Source organism: Polyodon spathula, chromosome 11 (assembly GCF_017654505.1).
Source record: "Polyodon spathula isolate WHYD16114869_AA chromosome 11, ASM1765450v1, whole genome shotgun sequence".
Classification (NCBI taxonomy): domain Eukaryota; kingdom Metazoa; phylum Chordata; class Actinopteri; order Acipenseriformes; family Polyodontidae; genus Polyodon; species Polyodon spathula.
Genome location: NC_054544.1, coordinates 26,194,235 through 26,215,364, shown reverse-complemented (window position 1 = coordinate 26,215,364; position 21,130 = coordinate 26,194,235). Strand labels below are relative to the sequence as shown.

General features: G+C 38.4%; 1 protein-coding gene across 2 annotated transcripts; it reads right to left on the bottom strand.

Moving 5' to 3' along the window:
• Positions 1-1,079: 1,079 nt before the first annotated feature.
• desmb (desmin b) lies at positions 1,080-20,628 on the bottom strand. Of its 2 annotated transcripts, XM_041263437.1 has the most exons (10): positions 20,013-20,628; positions 16,622-16,682; positions 11,515-11,610; positions 10,232-10,393; positions 9,927-10,052; positions 8,620-8,840; positions 7,227-7,270; positions 6,423-6,511; positions 3,322-3,364; positions 1,080-1,882 (listed from the first exon to the last, which is right to left on the bottom strand). In XM_041263437.1, exons 1-9 carry the CDS (start codon positions 20,555-20,557, stop codon positions 3,344-3,346), a joined length of 1,365 nt encoding a protein of 454 aa, XP_041119371.1. In that variant the 5' UTR covers positions 20,558-20,628; the 3' UTR covers positions 1,080-1,882; positions 3,322-3,343. The 2 variants fall into 2 exon arrangements, with proteins under 2 accessions (XP_041119371.1, XP_041119370.1); XM_041263436.1 differs by lacking the exon at positions 3,322-3,364 and having other exon boundaries at positions 20,013-20,627.
• Positions 20,629-21,130: the final 502 nt, after the last annotated feature.

The window sequence follows — 21,130 nt, the reverse complement described above, 5'->3', positions numbered from 1 at the left end:
TCGCTGGGAGGATGTTGATCCCAACCAGTAAGAGAGGGTAATGTAGTGTAGTAGGTTCCTGGAGTGGGACGTCTCTTTTAGTGAGACTAGTGCTCACCTTGTGTGACAAACATTTATTTTTAGCTTTGTTTTCTTTTGTTTTCTTTATTATATCTGACACTAAGGATACCATTGCTAATGGCACCTGCTCTGTGTCTGACTCATTATTATTAGGTGATGACCCACACACAGTGTTACATATTGAAATTAAAAAATGTTCTAATATATAGATACACAATATATGGTTTCATACATCTATAATAAATAGGTAAGCTGCAAAACATTTTAATATATGAACCCATGTACTGCACTTTATTTCTCATTACTGGAATAGGACCTCTTTTCTAAAGTAGTTTGGCTCATTGCACTTTATTTTTCAGTACCTTGGAATATGACTTTTTTTTTGAAGGTAGTATGGTTCATTGCACTATTTTTTAATACTTTGAAATATGACTTCTTTTTTAAGGTAGTATGGCTCATTGCAGTTTATTTTTCAATACTTTGGAACATGATTTCTTTTTTTCAGGTAGTATGACTTCGACAAGGTGAGGAGTGGACTGGATTGATTCTTTTTTGTGCCTAAAAATGTTTCCTATAAAAATTCTTCACTAATCTGATGGTCTTCAAATAAGGTTATTCCTATAGTGGCAATATTTTCCTTCCATAGCTGACCATTTTTTTATGACAAAAAAAGAAGAGTCCCACGTGCAGCCCCGACTGGCAGTGCTATTATATAGCAATGACAGAACAAACAACTGACTGGTTAACAGACACCATTGTTGGTGTGAACAAGAAACACTTTGAAATAATGCCAGTGAATTGAGAGGAATCCCCATCGAATTTCATAACATCTAGTGCCTTACTATTCGTCTCAGAGAATGAAATCCCCGGTGACGGGGACATAGTGTCACATTTTTCATTTTCCCATATATCTGGAAAACTGCTTATCCAATTGGGATTCTCTGTCTGTACATCCATCTGTCTGTATGTCAGACTTACATTTTTACATGTATCCTGAGACCACAAGAAGGTATTCCACATTCTGTAAATCAGTCATTTTAATATCATTTACCATGATACACACATCTGGTTTTCCTTTGACATCACTTATCCAATTTTCATTAAAGTGCTCATTTTTATGCTATATACTAGGCTAGTCTGTACCTACTTTCGATATACGTCACAATCATAAAATTTTCGTCATACTGATAGCTCATATTTTGAATCTACAGCCGTGCCGCGGATGCATGTTATTGACATTTTTGTGTAACAAATATAGAAATGCTTTACTTCAATGGCAATACTGTTAATGGGGTTAGCTATCCCTTACAGAGACTGACCCCTGGCAATGATGGGGTACAGTACTGCAATGGCAATACTGTTGATAGGGTTAGCTATCCCTTACAGAGACTGGCCCCTGGCAGTGATGGGTACAATACTGTTAAATAATTATTTACTCAGCAGGGATATGTTTCATAGGCATTTGTTCTGACTATTAAACAATTGCTGGATAAACAGATAGAATTTAACATTTCAAGAAATTCATCTTATTACAATTTAGCGCAAACTGAAGTTTATTGCTTATCGATACTACAGTAACTACAAAAATACAGAATTCCCTTCACATTCTCTTTCCTTTTCGAGACATACTCCTCCATGCTGCTTCAGAGTTAAAGGCACTTGATTGACGTGCATTTGTGTGTGTATGTGTGTGTGTGTGTGTGTACTGTTCGTGTGTAAAGCGTCCATGCTTGTAGCTGTAGTGTATGTGTGTTTGTCTGTCCATCCGCTTCTTCTGTGCTTAGATTGAGTCATGCTGCTGCTGTGTAGACTCGCTGACGACCTGTCGAAGCACAAATGAAAGAGAAGATCATAGTTATCATTCAGGGACCCAGCTTCAACTCTACACTGATTGGAAAGGTGGGGCATGCTTTACCATGCTTATACCATGCATTCTTTCACCAATATTAAAATGTGCTTTTTACTCCTTTAGCCATAAGCAAAGAACACAAATAAGAAAATACATTTTGGGGTTTGTAATTTTTTAATGATTTGTAATTTTTTTATTCTGAACAAAATTGTGCTAACAATTCTTGGGAGTAAATTGGTTTGAGAATCTCTTCCATTGTGTGTTGCTGTGACACAGCTCAGTATATTAGTAAATAGCTTTGAGAATCTATTCCATTGCGTATTTGTGTGCTGCTGTGACACAGCTCAGTATAATAATAAATAGCTTTGAGAATCTATTCCATTGTGTATTTGTGTGTTGCTGTGACACAGCTCAGTATATTAGTAAATAGCTTTGAGAATCTATTCCATTGTGTATTTGTGTGCTGCTATGACGCAGGGCAGTATATTAGTAAACCTGCAGGAGCTGTATATGCCATAAATGTCAATCAATGACCGGAAAGAAGCAGTTGAAGTGGTGGGGACCGTTTCACCCTCCAGGTGAAATTACCAAGGAAGTGCAACACTACCTGAAAGCATGGCGTGAAAACCCAGATTTAAGTCAGTCTAGTACCAAACATGTTTAAAATAAAAATACATATTTACTAGAATATGCGTTTCTTTCAAAACTGCACAGGACACAGCAAAGGGAACGTCGTGGGTTTACAGGTGTGTCTCTTGCAAGCGTATTAAACTGATGTGGTATTATGAAAAAATACTGGGAGCGTGTGCAGGCTTTCAATAACCATGTGCAGATGTGGGCTGGCAGTGCTGAACCTGATGCACTGCAGGGTTATTTCAGACATTACAGTTAAAATGCCATTTAAATAGCTTTTTGTAACCCATCCCTTTATAATATATTTAGAATCACTGTAAATGGTTTCAGGCTATGTTGCTACATCATGTTTCTCTAGTCAATGTAGTTATTGTGGTGAAGTTTGACTACATTTGTTCAATTCCTTGTCTTGAGGAATAATGTTATGTTTGGATCTTTCAGCTTTGTTGACTCCGCCTGTTATTCTATAGTACAAAGCAGTGGATCCAACACAGTTGAGAGGTCAAAATATCACATGATTTCTCAAGAGCAGATGCATTCAAATCATGATGAAACAGCACAGGCCTGCAAGCAGGTAGACTGAGCAATAGCAACAAATGAAAAGGAATCTCAGTGTTTGAGTTAAAAACAACTGGAGACAATTCAGTCTGATTGTACAAATTATAAACAGGTAGGATGAAGGGAGAGGTGGTAAAACAACCATTTTAATGACACGTTGGCTGTAAGTCCATCGAGCTAGATTGTGCCAGACTACAATTTCTAAGCCTCTTGTAACTTACACTGTCTAACCGCCCCAGAGCCCTACTTGTAGGAATCGTAACCCTGGTTGAAAATAAATAAATGCATTTACTGTATTTAACTTATTAAGTACTTAATAATTACACAAACAGAAAGCTACATCACTGGAATAAGGTACAATTGCAGTGCTGGCCCCAACATGCAAGATTTACAGCAAAGGGCATTGGGGATGTATTTTAGATGAATTAGTACTTATGACCTATGATTGCCCATTTCCAATTCCAGACTATCTTTACATTTTTTATGTCAATTGTGGTGGAAATTTATAGAGAAAGAACATCTTATTAATAATAATGCAATTGTTTAATGCTTTAATGTTTCAAATCTACTTGTATTATTACAGCTGCCGACAAAAGTATTGGCATCCTACACTTAATACAAGATAATTCAAGAAAACATGTTAAATACAAGCATTTTGTGAACATTAACGTCTAATTAATTTGATGACGTTGACGTTTGAGATTAGATCAAAATACTCAATTTCTTGTAGCTGGTCAAACATTAAAAAAAAAAAAAAAAAAAAAAAAAAAAGGACTTCAGCTGTTTCAAATATTTGTTCATGACAAAGGTACTGGTATCTCTACATTAAAGTCTCTACAGTAATTAAGCTGCATTATAAAGTCCAGCCAGAAAAAGAGGTTATTATTTTCAATGTCTGTTGAAGAAGAACATTTTGGCAACATGGCGGATGATGTTAAGACAAAGGAGTTGGATTAAACTACAACAAAAGAAATGGCTGCAAACAGTATCAAATAAATATGGAATAGCAAAATCTACAATCAGAGCAATAATCAAGAAGAACCACTGTGACAGAGAGCGAATGAATCCAAGTCTACAATCTCCCTCCTGACCTGTGAGGGTGCTGTATAACAGGAACAGTATGCCCCAGACCAGATGGTTTGACAGTTCATTCCAGGGTCAGCTGGAAGTTGGCCATCCAGAAAGGGGATGGAGCCACAATACCAGAAGTCATCGCACAAATGCGGTAGGCGAGGTGTCAGTCATGGATTGGTGGATATGTGATGGCACTCACTACCAAAGGGGGCGGACTGAAAGTATATCGGGGGTGTGGCCAAGCACTCTGTTCCTTTGTTACAGTTACGGAAAAGACCTGTAAAGGACGTACTGTGATTTAAACCGCAAGTGTTTTTCATGTTGTTTTTGTCTGTCTATTAATAATTGTATTTGTCATTGTTAGATGGCTAAACTATCTGGGAGCTGTCTCTACTCAGCCAGCATCAACCCCAGAACGCACTATACTACTGTTTCACTGTTACTGTATAATTCACCACTTACACAAGGAGCACTCACTGTTGGGATTCATGACCATGTCTGTGTATAGTTTGTATTATTATTATTTCAGGACTGAACCTTGTGGTTTTACTGACTTTACACAGTCAGTATTATTATTTAAAAGCAAATAATAAGCTTTGTTTTCACCATTGGAATTGTTGTTGGACTGCTGTTATTAAGCCCTGCATCACCACTACACCTGTGCACTACAAATCACTTTGCCACAACCACTAAACAAATTCAACTGAAACGTTTGAAAGAAGTGGACGTCCCAAGATTAGAAACATCAGGCATAATAGTGTACAAAAGAACTGTACAAAGGCAACTGAACATAGGAGAATGATATGCATGTAGACCTCGCTGCAAACCACTTTTAAAGGAAATTCATAAAACAAACTCACTGAAATTTGTAATGAAATATGAACAGGAGTATTATGTAACAACATTCTCTGGTCCAATGAGAGCAAAATACAATTTTTCACCAAAAATGGACAACAGTATATTCAGAGAAAAAAAGGAAAAGCCTAAATAAAGAAAACATTCTATTTACAGTTAAATATGTAAGTGGTTCAGTCATGATCTGGAGGTGTTTTAGCAATTCAGAGACCAGAGACATTCATGTGATTGAAGATCAAATGAATGCAGCCCTGTATCAAAAGATTCTACAAAGTACAATGATACCATATCATCGGAGGATGATTGGCAGACAGTTTATCTTCCAACACAACAACAACCCAAAGTATATGGCTAAGTCAACTGGAATTCTTGAAGAAAACAAAGATACAAGTTCTGAAATGACCTTCACAATCACCAGATCTCAATCCAATAGAAATACTTTGGACGGATCTGAAAAAAGCTGTAGACAAGCATTGTGTATCTAATCTGTCTGAGCTGAAGGAAATATTCAAGACAGAATGGGCCCAGATTTCACAAACAAGATGCAACGTAATGGTTAAGAATTATCATAAACTTCTGAAAGCCGTAATAAAAAGCAAAAGGAGGACACACAAGATACTAAAGCAGGGCTGCCAATACTTGTGTCACGAACAATACTTTAAATAAAATAAGTTAGATTTTTGATAAAGATGATTTATTAAATTACAGAAAAAATAAAATATATTTTGCTTTTTGTTTTATTACAAAGTGGTTAACATTTACTGAATGCTTGTCCTTAATCTGTTAACTTGAATTCTGGTATAATTAATGTAGGTGCCATTACTTTTGTCATCAACTGTATAATTATAATAAGGTATACTAAGAGGGTTGCTGTAGACCCAAGTCACTTTAATAGGGGTCCAAGTTGGAAAAAGCTAATTATTTAAAGAAAAGTTTAAATAGTGATTTATTTTCATGAAACTGTTGTATCATTCAGCTCGCCTTGTTAAAAAGCTTGGAGTTTTGTGATTAAGAAGCCATTGCTGGTTAAGTCATGATTCTGTTTGCTAGGAAACAGGCTGCTTCTTAAGAAAATAAGCATGCAAAAGTGTATAGAGCCTCGTTATGTGATGCACTGCCGGTATGGGTTCTATCTAGTGTCGATGAGATGAGATGAGGTTAATAGCTCTAGAATCACAAATGCAGAGGAGCCTGGCTCTGTTGTATAGTGGTTAACGTGCTCACTTGCAGTGTTCAGGGGCCAGCCTCCTCCCTGTTACAGACTAGTTATTAGGGTTTTTTTTTGGCTAAAAATAACAGGTATTTTGAAAACTACCTCATAGTTTCCTATGACATGCATACAATACAAGTGTAATTCACATTAAGTTAATTAAAAAGTGTGAAATAAGCTCACCTCCCCATCACGGGTCTCAATGGTTTTGATGACGACTGACTTCTTGGAGTGAACCTCAGACTTGCGCTGGTGCTGTCCGGGGCTGGTCTCTGAAACACAAAGGGAAGACATGTGTCTCATTCCGCATGGCACAGTCTACGCGAGGCAGTATGCATTATAAAATAACTGGGAGGCAAGCAGAGAAGCATTTGGTATAGAAAGGGTTTGAATCTAATCTTAAGGGACAGCTGCCATCTAGTGGCAAACAGCTATTACTGAATTCCTTCTAACAGTGTCTGAAATAATATTTGCATTGTTCAATTATTTGGCTTTCTCATATGAGGGCTATTCTGTACAGCAGGAATCAATTCTTCAGTACACCCTTACATTATCCTGGGAAATAACCAATAAACCATTGGTTTAATGATACTGAATCTGGCAGGGAATTTTATGATGGGAATGTGCCTGCCACTGCTGTAACCTTAAACCCAAGGGATATGAATATGCAAACACATATATATGTATGGTACCATTATATATATATATATATATATATATATATATATATATATATATATATATATATATATATATATATATATATATATATATATATATATATATATATTTATTTTCGTTAATGTGTACTGACGACAAGTTTACGTAGGTTATATCCGTATATCCGCATGCCAGGGGTCAGTTCAACTGTTCCAAGCTATACTGCTATGGCGACATCTGTTACACTTGAACACTTCTTAGCCAATGAGATTGCTCCCTCTATTCTTGCCATTTTATAGTTTAAGTTATAAACTGCAGTATACTCACCTCTAAAACTCAATGAAGAGAATGATTGTACAGGAAGACTAACCCTAAAAAAAAAGACATTTTTTTTTATTGATTTATAGAATTATATTGTACAGCTTAACTAATCACAAAAACATAAAACTGTATTTGTTTGAACAGCAGTCCCTTTGCATTGTAGGCATGGAATGTTACATGTATTTATTTAGGATCAGAAAGACTATTTGTAAGGTAGAATTCCTGCGATGCTTGAGGAACTTTAGCTACATAGGTCTCAGGTGTGCAGTTTTGAAAGAAACACATGTTAGAGCAAAAATGTATTTTCCTTTTAGGTCATCTCAAATTTATCTGCCTTTGTCATTGGAAATATGTTGCACTTGCACTTCCTGTGTCTTTTCAGCTCTGTCTTCTGGGTCATTTTACTGTCTGAAAGCGTGTCAGTCAATACGGGAAACAGCTGACAGAAAATAAGCCATTGGAAGGGGTGGGGACTATTTCACCCTCCTGGTGGCCAAGCAAGTGCAACCCTATCTGAAAGCATTGATATCAAACATAGTTAAGTTAACAAAGTATCAGACACCATGTTTTAAAATAAAAGCACATGCTTACAGTAATGTATGTTTGAGAGCTTATCAGCAGATCAATCACAACTCTGACAAGGATCGTCTCGGTGCTATGTGCAGCACGAAAACCAGACTGAAACTTCTTAAATATACCATTAAGAGTTAGACATTTTTGTAATTGAATTGCAACAACTTCCTCTGGAACCTTATCTAAGAATGGTAGGTTGGAGATTGGCCTATGGTTATTGAGGACTTTAGGATCCAAATTGTGTTTCTCAAGTATAGAATTTTACCAGAGCTATTTTAAGAGCTGAGGGAACTATACTGGAGGGAAGTGAATCATTAATCATTTTTAAAATGTGGGTATTAATAACACCAAGAATATATTTTAACAGTTTAGTAGGAGTAGGATCTAGAGAGTATGTAGTAGCTCTCATATGTTCAACTAGCATTGTCAGTTCCTGTAAGGTAATTAAAAAAAATGCCCCAATAGCCAACTTTATTTTGGCTCTTGCATTTATTTTCATAAAAGACTGACAAAAAGAATGATCTTCAGTGACAAGTGATGATTGTCTAGTGTTCTGTGGGGCATAGTAAAGGCATTGTGAAAATGTAATAAGGCATGGTAAATCATAGGTACGCATTGTAAAGCATGGTAAACCATAGGTAAGCATTGTATAGCATGGTAAACCATAGGTAAGCATTGTAAAGCATGGTAAACCATAGCTAAGCATTGTAAAGTCTACAGATGTATCCTAAAGCATGGTAAAAAAATCATGACAACTACTGCATGAGAAACCTGCAAAATTACCATACAAAAGCACTGTGGTAAACTTTCTGTGGTAGGCTCCCACCTGTTCTCCTCTCCTTCCAGCAACTTCCTGTAGGTGGCGATCTCCACATCCAGAGCCATCTTGACATTGAGCAGGTCCTGGTACTCACGCAGGTGGCGTGCCATCTCATCCTTCATGTTGGCAATCTCCGCCTCCAGCCGGCTGATGTTGTCCTGGTAACCTGACGCCTCCCCCGCGAAGCGCTCCTCCATCTCCCTCATCTGGCGCATCAGGGAATCATTCTGCCGGAAGGGAAACACACACCAACCAATTAGAGAGGAGCAGATTGAAACACACACCAACTAATTAGAGAGGAGCAGATTGAAACACAACCAACCAATCAGAGAAGAGAATAGACTGCAGGGATTGCAACTTTACCACTGTCATTGAGGGAAGTCTGTTTATTTACCAGTAAACCACACTATGTATGTAAAAGACATCGTAGAATGTATTGTAGTATAGTACAGTAATCTGTTACATAGCCGCTCATCACATGCCCACCCTGACTGTTTATCCGCCATGATCAAGTTCTTTAGCAATGTTAGTTTATTATTGAACAAATAAAATGAGTTTAGAGATTGTAAATCCCACTGAAGCTTCCATCCACTGTATTTATTTATTTTATTTATTTATTGCATTTGTATAGCATTTTTTATAAAAAAAAAGTATTGCAAAGCACTGTACAGTACATAGTGTTGTATGTACTCCGTGCAATGCCAACAAGCTTGTCAGCAGAACTTTCAAAGCGCGTGTTTTTGCATGCAAAACAATCGACAATGCTTGATTTCTGTATTGTTTATTGTTGTTTTTGTTAACTGAATTCTGTATAATATTTAAATAAACTTTTGCTACTTAAGCCTTCAAATTAGACAGTACAAGCCAATACCTAAAAGTATCGTCAACAGTTTGTGCAGTTTGTGGTTGGACTGTTTTCATAAAAATAAGACTGTAGTTATTTTACTAATTCTTAGTTCAATCGAATTATACAAGTTGCACCGAGTTTGTACAGTACTATATACTACAATTGATTCAATCCCTGCAGTTCTTTCAACCGTTTTCATAAGGACATTTAACAAAAAAAAACTTGTAAATACTGTAATACTGTAAACGTGCGAGTTGTGTTCCTTATATGCATTTAATGCCATGGCTCATGCACCTGTGGTTAACTCGACACCTTGGATAAGTCAACACTAAATGTCATCCCTGTGGGATTTCGAGTTAACTGAGTTTGACTGTAGTTAAAATGACAAATAAATTGCAGTTCTAAATTAGTTGAAGCTCTCATCTCCTTTAGTTTCTATACAGTAGTTTTGTCAGTTTTGACTCACCGTTCCCTTGAGCGAGTCGATCTCGCAGGTGTAGGACTGGATCTGGTGGCGGTACTCCATCACCTCCTGCTTGGTCTGGCGCAGGGCATCATTATTCTTGGAAGCAGCTTGGGTGAGGTCTGTAACCTGGGGAGAAAAGGAAAGAGTCACTGAGAGTGCAATTCCATTGACTTAGACACTACAGGAATGATCAGAAGCATCTGAAACTCTGTTCAGTATTACAGGTACTCAAATCAGGATACTGTGTCCAGGTATAAATGGAGAATGCTGTGAAGTAACCCATACAAATCCAAAAGCTGCCATACCTTAGACTTGTACCACTCCTCTGCCTCCTGGATGTTCTTGGCGGCGATGTTCTCATATTGACTACGGATGTCCTTCAGGGCAGCAGCCAGGTCAGGCTTGGACATGTCCATCTCCACTTGAACATGGGTCTCCTGAAGCTGAGCCTGCAGCTCAAGGATTTCCTGTGGGAGACGAACACAGGGGGCGTTTGCAAACTCAATCATTAAAAACTTCTTAGTCTAGCAGACAAAGAGGCATTAGAAAAGTCATGTGTAATGTAGAAATGTGTGTCTATGAGAGAAAGAAGTTTCTTCAGTTGTACACGTATTAAATACACATTACAGTTAACACTATTACATTTTTTAAAAATAATTTTAACACTATTAACTGTAGTAAAACAAGTAACCTGCAAGTGTGTCCCAAGATGAAAAGAGTTGAGGGTTAGCTGAAACGCTGCAGTAAAAAATCACCCTTTTTTCCACGGTGAATTTGCCTCGGGACTTTGCAGTTTCTGCCATTTACTTATTCTCATAGATTTATTAAGTAATGTATTTTTGTTTAAACAGTGATGTTGCTATGGGGAACCCAGAATATCAAGTTTGGCAAAGCCGCTATTGTTGGCGATTGAAATACAAAAAATAAATATGCTTTTGAACACTGCATAGTTTAAACAAATATATATATATTCAATTGTTAACCCTACTATACTTCAGTGTGATTTATCTTGACTGCCTGTGAGCTACCATGGCCTCACTAAGTTTCCCATTGCTATTCTCTTACCATGGTAACTGATTGTATACTGGGGTTGTGTTTCTTGTTAGCTTTATACAATATGTAATTTTTATGGAGACAGGTCTTGTTACACCTATTAACTGCCAACCATTTCCTATCATCCCTTCTAGGAATAGGATAACTGTTTTAAATATAGCATAACATCTGTTTGTTCATTTTAAACTGCAACCTAAATATACAATCTCATGTCATCCAGAAAACGTGTTGCCTTCTGCAAGAGCTGGTGTTATCAATGCCAAGAGTAGGGATGGGTTGCTGGTTCTTATTCCTTAATGTAACAAACACTGAAACTGTGAAACAGGTGAGCCACTCAGAGGCCCCTCCCCACCTAACACTCCCTTTTCTGCCCATATGACTTCAGATTGGAATCAGTGCTAATAGGAGGAAAGACAATGTTTTTTTAAAGCTTTGGTTATCACCTTGGTCATGCTAAGATCATGGGGGAAATATTGTAACAATTCCATACACTGAAGATAGGTAGCACTTAGAAAGGTGTGCCAGTGAAGCTTACCTCCTCATGGATTTTCCTGAGGAAGGCAATCTCCTCGTGCAGGGACTCGATGCGCCTCTCCAGATCAATCCGGGCCAGGGTGGCGGCATCCACATCCTGAGAGACAGAGAGAAACTCTGAGTCAAGCGAACAAGGGATTGGTCCTTGAGGATCCACCCTTAAAACACCTTCCTCCTTCTCAGTTACAATACAGGAACATGAACAAAGAATCTCATCTTCTCTTAGCACACCATGTGCCCCGACTGAGAGAACCTAAATTAATAGGATAGAATCAAATTGATTTTTGTACATGTTCTTAGTGTTTTAGATGCTGCTACAGTGCTTCACCTGTTAGGGTATTCCATGCATACGTGGATCTGTGTAAAAAGTGCTTATTTTACTCAGTCTGACCACATGCAGACCAATCAGTGGGAGAAGCACTATAGTGTCTTGTGGCAAAGTGCCCCACCCCAGACTATTTATTTGTGTTGTATTACGTGTAGTGTGTTAATGTTGGTGTATAGTCATTGGTACACGGGATATAAATGGGTCTGTGTAACACGAGTGTTTAAAATGTATATTTGTATTTAGGCACGACGATTGCACAGCACTTCACGTACGGGTAAAATGTAATAATATGTGAGCACGGGGAATTGCACTTTTATTAATTCACGTGCAGTTGTACCGAGACTCCAGTTGAATGATTGATTAGCAATCGAGTCTCTGTACAGCTGCATAAAAGCAACATGTTTTCACTCACTCGGGGTTGTGTGTTCGGTGAGTGGAGGACGGCTGTGGAGAGGAGATAATTAATAATAATAATAATGATAATAATAATAATAATAATAGCATCTCACCATGTTTGTCTGTTTGTCTGCTGTTTGTTAGTGTCTGTTTCTTGTAGTGTTAATCCGTTTTGTTTAATCTCTTTGTTTTAGCTACCGGTGCTGTGTCCTGTGTTTTGTTTGTCTTACAACCTTTTATTTTCTGTTTGTTCATTTATTAAATGCTGAGCGCATGCAAGCGCTCAACTTCACCAAACTCCACCTCTCTGTTGTTTATTTGTTGGTTCCTGGTCCTGGTCTGACATCACCCACTACAGCCATCTTTGTGACATGCCTCTTTCAGAATAACTTGCTAATTTACTGCCAACCAACTACCCCAACAAATAATACTGAAGTTCCTGTCACAACAGTACACCGTGATGTATGTGCATTTGTTTCATTGCAAGTTTAGAACCATATCTGTTTTGAGGAATATAGTGCCTTAGCAACTTTCTTTACAGGCAGTTAGGTCTGAAGAGAAATGATTATTTCCACTGCCCAGCAATGTGATATCTCATTGAAATGACTATTTCTACTGTCCAGCAATGTGATATCTCATTGAAATGACTATTTCTACTGTCCAGCAATGTGATATCTCATTGAAATGACTATTTCTACTGTCCAGCAATGTGATATCTCATTGAAATGACTATTTCTACTGTCCAGCAATGTGATATCTCATTGAAATGACTATTTCTACTGTCCAGCAATGTGATATCATATTGAAATGACTATTTCCACTGCCCAGCAATGTGATATCATATTGAAATGACCACCTCTTCTTTTCTACTCTTTCAGCACACAAGCAGACAAGCTCTTTTGATAGAGTGAGCAGACTTTCGGTATTGGTAATTAGTGGTATGAATGGTTCAGTTGGTTGACAAAAATAAATTACAGCTTGCTAAATGTCATTCCAGAGAATGATAGTTATTTTTAATAGATGATTTCAACCTTGCTCAATGTCATTCCAGAGAGCGACAGTTATTTTTAATAGATGATTTCAACCTTGCTCAATGTCATTCCAGAGAGCGATAGTTATTTTTGTATAGATGATTGTAGAGGTTGCTCTCATTTAAGGATCTCTCTGTTAGAAAGACCAGAGGTATGACTTGTCAGAGTAGCCTGTGATTTCTACTGTTCTCATAAAATGATGCAAAGTGAAGCCAAAGAACAAGAATACATTAGTTACGATGCATTAGCATACTTGTTGGATGGCACCCCAGTCACCAGGATCTACTTAGTCACAAAGTATAAAAAGATTGAACAGAAATTAAATAAAAAATGAATAGCTTTGGGGGGAGTGGCTGAGGACCACGGCTCATGCTGTCCCAACGGGGTGGCGGAAGAGGGGATTGATGTCAGCTGCTGAGAGACCCGTCACAGTGTAAGCTGATCTTGTCACACAAGCTTGAAAAGTAATATTTGCATTTTATTCAGTCTGAGGTGCACATAATGAAAGCACTGTTGGAGGTGAGGTTTCCAGTCTAATTAGCTATGTTTCAACAAGACGAACACATTCCTAGAGAACTTGCAGAATATTGCACAAAAAATACATATGCAAATCTTATTGTACAAAAACAGGTTTCCATCAAAGTGGATTCTAGCGAACAACGTTGTATGTAATGATGTCACAAGCTGAAAAAAAAATGGTTATCGCATACATTTTCTTGATCAGAACAAAAAAAATGTTAGCTCGCTGGACTAGCGTATAAACTGTAGCAAGCAACCATTCTCGCTGAGCTTTCTGGTTATATAACGTGTAGCTGGACTGAAAATGGACCAAGAAGGAATTATGTCTTTAAAGAATTAACTGAAATTGGACAAATGTTGATGTATGTATATATATATATATATATATATATATATATATATATATATATATATATATATATATATATATATATATATATATATGGATGCTGTAATTTAGAAAATCTGAGTGCAGCCATATTCAGTTGTTTAGAAAATGAACAATATTATGATCCGGTACAGAAAATTATGGGGTTTAAATCAGACGTAATGTTGGTAAAGCTAGCACAGCATTATAAAGTATGTTTCTTTGATATCGTAGCATTGCGTGGAAATGCAGGTAGACTCATACTGGGTTTTTCAGGTTCTCGAATGCAGCAGTTTATTAAGCCAGGAATCTACACTTAACAGGTAAAGCGTGCTGCTTTACCAGCCATTGGTACAATTACAGATGAGCAGCGTAGTGCTACTCAGACTTTGACAAAATAATACTATAAAAGAAAGTCCAAAGCAGATTGTTTTGGCCATGTGCTACAGCCAAGTGCAGTCTCCATTTTCTTTCTTGGTTCTCTTAGTCACCCTTCTCTCTGGCTCCCTTTTTCTGTTTCTTCTCCAATTCTCTCTCTGTTCTTCAACTCTCTTTTTTTTCTCACACCACACCGTTCTTCTCAGCAGCCCCCTACTTATCCCCCATCCAGGCCACGCCCCTGATGCACCAGCCACCAATCCCAAGCTGAGCTTCTGATTGGTGGCAATTCTCCCGTCTCTGACGTCTCTGAGCACCTGCTGCTGCTGAACCTTCCCGAACGCAGTTACAGCAGACCCTGGGTCGTTACTCAATTATAATTAAATATAATAATACTAACGGACATGATCTATGATGTGTTACTTAAGTTGAATTATCGTAATTGCTCTGTTGATGTTAAAAAAAAAAACATAGGCAATTCAAGAATAATTATTTTTGATAAATATGGGGGGCAATTACAGCTATGGAAAAAGTGTTGCATCACCCTACAGAATTAACCAGTTTTGCTTCATGAAGTCGAATGAAACCTGGAGAAAAATGTTATGTTAACATATTGAATTATATACCTCTTTGTTATTTTCCATATACTTAATGAGAAAACGATAAAAAATTGAGAAATGTGAAATTTTGAAATAGAAAATACTTTACTACTACTGGTAGTTTCTTTGACTACATGATGTTAAATAAAATATCTAAATTATGTTCATGTAGTTTCTATTTATGATTATGTCTCAATTCTAAAATTCTAAGTGATACAAATTTTTTGGCCATATCTGTAGATTTGATTGACATGATATGGGATGAGAAGTGCTGCGCTGAGCTCGTAATTACACCACCCAATCGATGTATCGCGGGTGTCGGGGTCCAATATAAATCCGCTCTATATCGAGGGCCGAGATATAGCAAGAGACCCATAGAAAAACAAATAGGCTAACAAATAAATACAGTACAACCACTCCCTCAATTTATCGGGTGCGTCAGGGACCAGTGTAAATCCTCTACGCGACCTGATTTTTCTAATTTTTTGTATAAAAAGCAGCACACTGTTTTAATTCGTACAGCAGAGGGTAATTGCTTCTCGTCAACTTCAGTGTCCAATTAATTTCTCAAATGCACAAACCCGCTGCATTGAAAGAATCCCCATTCCCAACATAGGAGGCCTGTTGCTAGGGAGCTGATGTCACTGCCTTGTGACTTTTGCTAGTGCATTGCTGCCACAAGTGAACACCTCGTTGGCTAAAATAAAAAACACTTCAGCAAGTATTTATTTAATTTGCTTTGTGTTATTGTGCAATACGTGTGTATATGATAACAGTACGATATTAGTGCTTTGTTTTTAATTGTTTGTTTGTGATGTGCAGTATGAAATAAAATGAACAGTAATTTGAAGTGTCTATGTACAGTATATTGCAGCTAATGTATACACAGTTAGACAGTAAAAATGCTGAGCCAACCCCAGGACTGCGATATATCTGAATCCTCAGTATAGCGAGGGGCGATATAACGAGGGGTAGGTGTACCACCATATGACTGAAAAAGTATGCACTGGCTAGCTCATAAAATTAGTTTGGAATGTATTTCCTTTGCATTTGTGTGCATTGTTTATTGTACAGGATACTTTTTTATCCATCCCTATCAAACGTACTTATTTTTTTTGTTCGCTCGCATGAATTAACCAAATTTCGTTTGTTTCCATGACAGTTGTCAAGCTTTTTTTTTATACGCATGAGTTTTAGCATAAAAAAAGTTTGATGGAAACAAAGCTACTGTCTAAAACTTCTTAATTTTACCGTTGTCAGCCAGGTAGGAGTGTCTACCAGCAAGCTTTCATTTCACAAAGCTACTTATTTGACTACTTTCTCTTATCTAACATTAAACCGTCCACCCTGCAACCCAGCTCTCTAACCATTGAGCTACTGAAACCCACTACCTTGCACATTGCAGCCCAGCACCCTAACCACTGAGCTACTGAACCCCACTACCTTCCACACTGCAGCCCAGCACTCTAACCACTGTAAAAGATACTTACTGCTCTGAAGGCTGCCAAGTTGTTCTCAGCATCTTCCTTTTGTTGAATCTCTTCCTGAAGTCTAAAAGAAAGCACATTTAGGTATAAATCTTCAACCTAACAATGTTATTTTACCTTCATTATTAATCATGTCTTTATGCAGGGTAAGTAGAAATATTTCAGGAATACATGAGCCACCAAAGTTTTCAGTTTGTCATAACTGCTGGTCCATATTTCTATAATAATCGTTGAAATGCTGAGTCACATAGTGCTCTCTATCTAGCCAAACATGCAGTAGCTGGTTAAAGAAATGCCACAACACATTAACCTTAAATGTGCCTCAAATTATGACCCATCATTCGCAGCCAAGGGAGTTGAAACACCTGGCTCCCACTACTTGCACTAATGTGCTTTATAAAGTCTAGCTAAATTACAATAAAACTATGCTATTCTGATGTGGTTATTTGCTGCATATTAACTCCAGGTGAATTGTTCAGTTTTTCAAAACAATGTAAATAAGGCAGAAATGACTTGTTCCTATTGCTCCTAGACAAAGCAATCTGTCTGTATAGCCCACTCAGCATAAAGGATGTTTGTGTCAGGGAAGGGAATGCTGTAGAGATATTAATCTCAGCACTTAACACCATGCCATGCTTCCTTTTATAGAATTGAACTGATTTGAAAGCAGGAACGTGCACAAACAATGATGTCAGCCACCCTTCAGACAGAAGCAAGGCAGCAACAAGACACAGAGTCTGTTCCCTAATAGGGGAAAGGACTTGATTTCCTTTATCAGCTGGACGTGTGTGAAAGTGCAGGCTAAATATCCCAGGCCTCATTCTAACAGCACTGTTGCTAAGCGCATAGAGTTGGTGGCAGATTAAAAAAAAACATCTTCTGAAGCGCATAGAGTTGGTGGCAGATTAAAAAAAAACATCTTCTGACTCCAGTCTTCAGCTCTTGCCACTAGACTTGAAGTGCCCAATGCTGGTTCAGGAGAGCAATGACACTCCAGATTCAATAGCTCAAATGATATAATGAACATTTTATGACCTAGATGGAGGTTTAATTGGGTTGCAACAAAGACTTGGACTGGATAGGACAACTGTGCTAGCTCCTACACTAGGCCCCACTGCCTGGCTCTCCTTGGTCCCTGTCCGGTCCTCAGGTCTAGCATTGGGCCAAATTGCCTGTATTTCTTGGGTCGTCAGCTCTAAAATGTACACCATGCTCTCTCCAATTGGGTCTGCTATTTGTTCTAGAATAGAATGTTGGCCCAAATCCAAGAAGCAAATGCGTTCAGTTCTCAAGCCAAACCAGAAGCATTGTCATTAATATGGAAATGAGCACAGCCAAACTATATATGGCAGTGTCTTTCCAAGCATCACCTTTAGCCTCATACCAGCCTTCATAAAGAATGTTCTCCTTCAGTTTGATGTTACAGAAGCAATCGAAGCATATTTGAAATATCACACAAGTGGAAGTCATCCTCCTGCATCTCATTTGGCAAATTTGCTGAATTACAAAGATTTAGGTTGACTGTTCACTACAATGGCTTTCTGTGACAGTGATGGGTGTCTCTGAGAGAGCACAATGTTTCTTTACCTGTCAGAAACCTCAGCCAGCTCTCAGGCACTGAGTTATTGCAGTTTATTCACTTATTTTTTCTTTCAATTTGTATTGATGTTTCTAGTGTTTAAACAAAATATGAAGCCATTCATTAGTCACACAGCAGTTCAACTTATAAAATGCTCAACAAAGTCTTGGCAGGGCAGGTCATGGGACAAGATGCTATATAGTGAAATAATAGTCAATACTAAAGAACACCCAGATAGGCCAATGAGTGTTTGATTCAGTGGTATAATTGCTCGAACTTTAACCCAAGCCAAATACTTTGCGCTCTGTACAGAAACCAGGACCAGAGGACAAAGTTCTTCACAGGGGACACTTCTTCACAGGGGTGAGGGTATGGAAGGGGTTCCTTGGTCATGTTGTTGATGCTGAATCATTGGGATCCTGGGATCCTTTAAGGACCAACTTGACAAAGTTTTGAGATCAATTAACAGCTAGGAACCAGATGAGTATTGATTGGTAGAATGGCCTCCTCAAGTTGGTACATTTTCTTATGTTCTTTTCTTATGTCCTTAAACGTCTTAATTAATCACAATGTGCTTTTAAAAAAACCTTCCTTAAAAATACCACAGCATTCATTAAACATTAAAATGACCACATTTTGCTGTATGGTTTTGCAGCCTTCCATGAAATGCATTTTTGATTGTCAAAAGAATCCTGTTGTAATCTATTTGGAATTCCGATTTGAATATATGAATGAAAGTAAACCTGAATGAATGCAGCAAGAATGTTGACTTGGATTGGGCTGTAAACAGCTGTTTGCTGCTATACACTTCAAACTTACTTATGATCTATCAGCTCCCTATATCTGCTCCCGAGATCATTCTTAGTGCTTCCTAATTTAAATTGCCATTACATTTTTTTCAAAACCAGCATTTCTCTTACACACTGTATGCAAAATTTAATTCAAAACATTAAATACACATTTGAAAAAAAAAAAAATATATATATACCAGTATGCCTCCTTGAATGTTTTAGTGGTCAGTTTCCATTTTCGAGTCAAAAATGGTTAGTTGACATTAATAAGTCATAAATCAATGCTCAATAAATTTATAATAAACATTGAATCTTCATCCCTAGTCTCTTGTACACAGATAAGTATTTTTAAAAAACAAACAAGCTTACTCATAGGGAGCAACCTAATATCGTCAAAAGAAAAACTAAGTACTGGAAGCTTTGATGTAAGTATGATCTGAATAGATCATGAACAGCTGCACTTGATTCAGTATTAACAACTGTGACTCAGAACCACACTCAGGAGATGATAAACTGGAATTACTCTCCTGGGACTGCCCTTATAAAGGTTTCCCATAGAACAAGCATAGCAAAGTGTAGCTAAGCATAGTAAAACCACAGTAAAGCAAAGGAAAGCATTGCAAAGACCAGAGAGGTGGGATAAAACATATAAAAAATATGGCAAACTATGGTAAATGTATAGTATAACCATGATGAAAAGCATGGGGACACTGAAAAGCATGGGAACACTTTTAGAAGGGTGGAAACTGACCAGCTAATACTGATCTAATGCCCACCCCTGAAATAGTTTATTAGAGCTTGTATTATGTACTAGACCCCACAACACAATAAAGTGTTTGAAATGATTTCATTCTTTTACCCGAACAGTCACCTGCAGCCTAATAATGTGTCCATATGCTGGTATCACAGAAACTGTTCAGTAGTTTGGCAATATATACAGTATTAGCACATGTGCCACATTGCAGTACCTATATGTTCAGCTGCTTCTGAAGTTCAAGTTCACAGGACAGGCAAACCTTCCTACCTCTGCTTGATCTTTTGCAGGTCATCAGCCAGGTTGTCCCTCTCGACCTCAACGCGTCCCCTCTGGTTGGTGAGGATGTCAACCTGCCTGCGGAGCTCCCTCATCTCCTCCTCGTAGATCTCAGCCACACGCGTCGGCTCCCGGCCCTTCAGTCGCTCGATCTCCACCACCAGGGTCTGGTTCTGCTGCTCCAAGAAGCGAACCTTCTCAATGTAGTTCACGAAGCGATCATTCAGGTGCTGAAGCTCAGCCTTCTCATTGGTCCGTGTTTGGAGGAACTCTTGGTTCATCGCATCAGCCAGGCTGAAGTCCAGGGTCTCACCACCATAGGCTCGGAGGGGGGCCACCCGACTGGCCCTGTAGCTGGAGAAGCTGGGGGAGGCTAAGCTCTTGGACACCTGGTAGACTCTGGATGCAGAAGTGGCACTGCCGGCCCCACGGCTGGAGTACGAGGCCCTGGAGAACTGTGGGGAAGCAGCGGCGCCCCCTCCAAAGGTTCTTCTGTAAGAGGATGCCCTCTGGCTGGAAGAGTAAGATTGGCTCATGGTGGCACTGGAGTGGAACAGTTAGGACTACTGGTTCTTGTGACAGCTGCAAGGGGACTGAGGGCTAGGATCCAGGGCTCTGGCTATTTGTATGCACTGTGATGTCAGCTGCTGGAGACGCCTCCAGTCCTTCAGCCCATGCAAGCCTGTGAGGTCCTAGTGCCTAACATGTGAGAGGCAAAGAGGCACAGTGGACTGTTTGTTAAAGCTGAGGACTAGGAGTCAAGGCATCCAAACAGTGTGACCTAATGTAGAGCTGAGGACTAGGAGCCAGGAGAGCTAAATAGTGTGGACTACTGGTTAAAGGTGAGGACTGGGAGCCAGGAGATCTAGGCAGTGTGGTCTACTGGTCATAGCTAAAGACTAGGTGCCAGGAATCCTTGCAATGGTTTAGTGGAAAAAATTAGGAATCAATTTAAAAATGAGTATCAGGAACTCTCTTCCTGTGTTGTCTAGCGCTTGTCTTCCTCTTACCATTTATTAATAATCATGACCCATAAAGCTGTATATATATATTAGGGCTGTCAGTGAAGCCTCAAAATAGCAAGCAATTAAATCGATTGGGCACACAAA

Excerpts from the sequence above, each read along its gene's own strand:
- desmb (XM_041263436.1), bottom strand. The coding sequence starts at position 20,557 with ATGAGCCAATCTTACTCTTCCAGCCAGAGGGCATCCTCTTACAGAAGA. Across the intron at positions 16,683-20,012 it reads CTGCAAAAGATCAAGCAGAG|ACTTCAGGAAGAGATTCAAC; the intron begins GTAGGAAGGTTT and ends GCTTTCTTTTAG. Across the intron at positions 8,841-9,926 it reads TCGACTCGCTCAAGGGAACG|AATGATTCCCTGATGCGCCA; the intron begins GTGAGTCAAAAC and ends CCCTTCCGGCAG.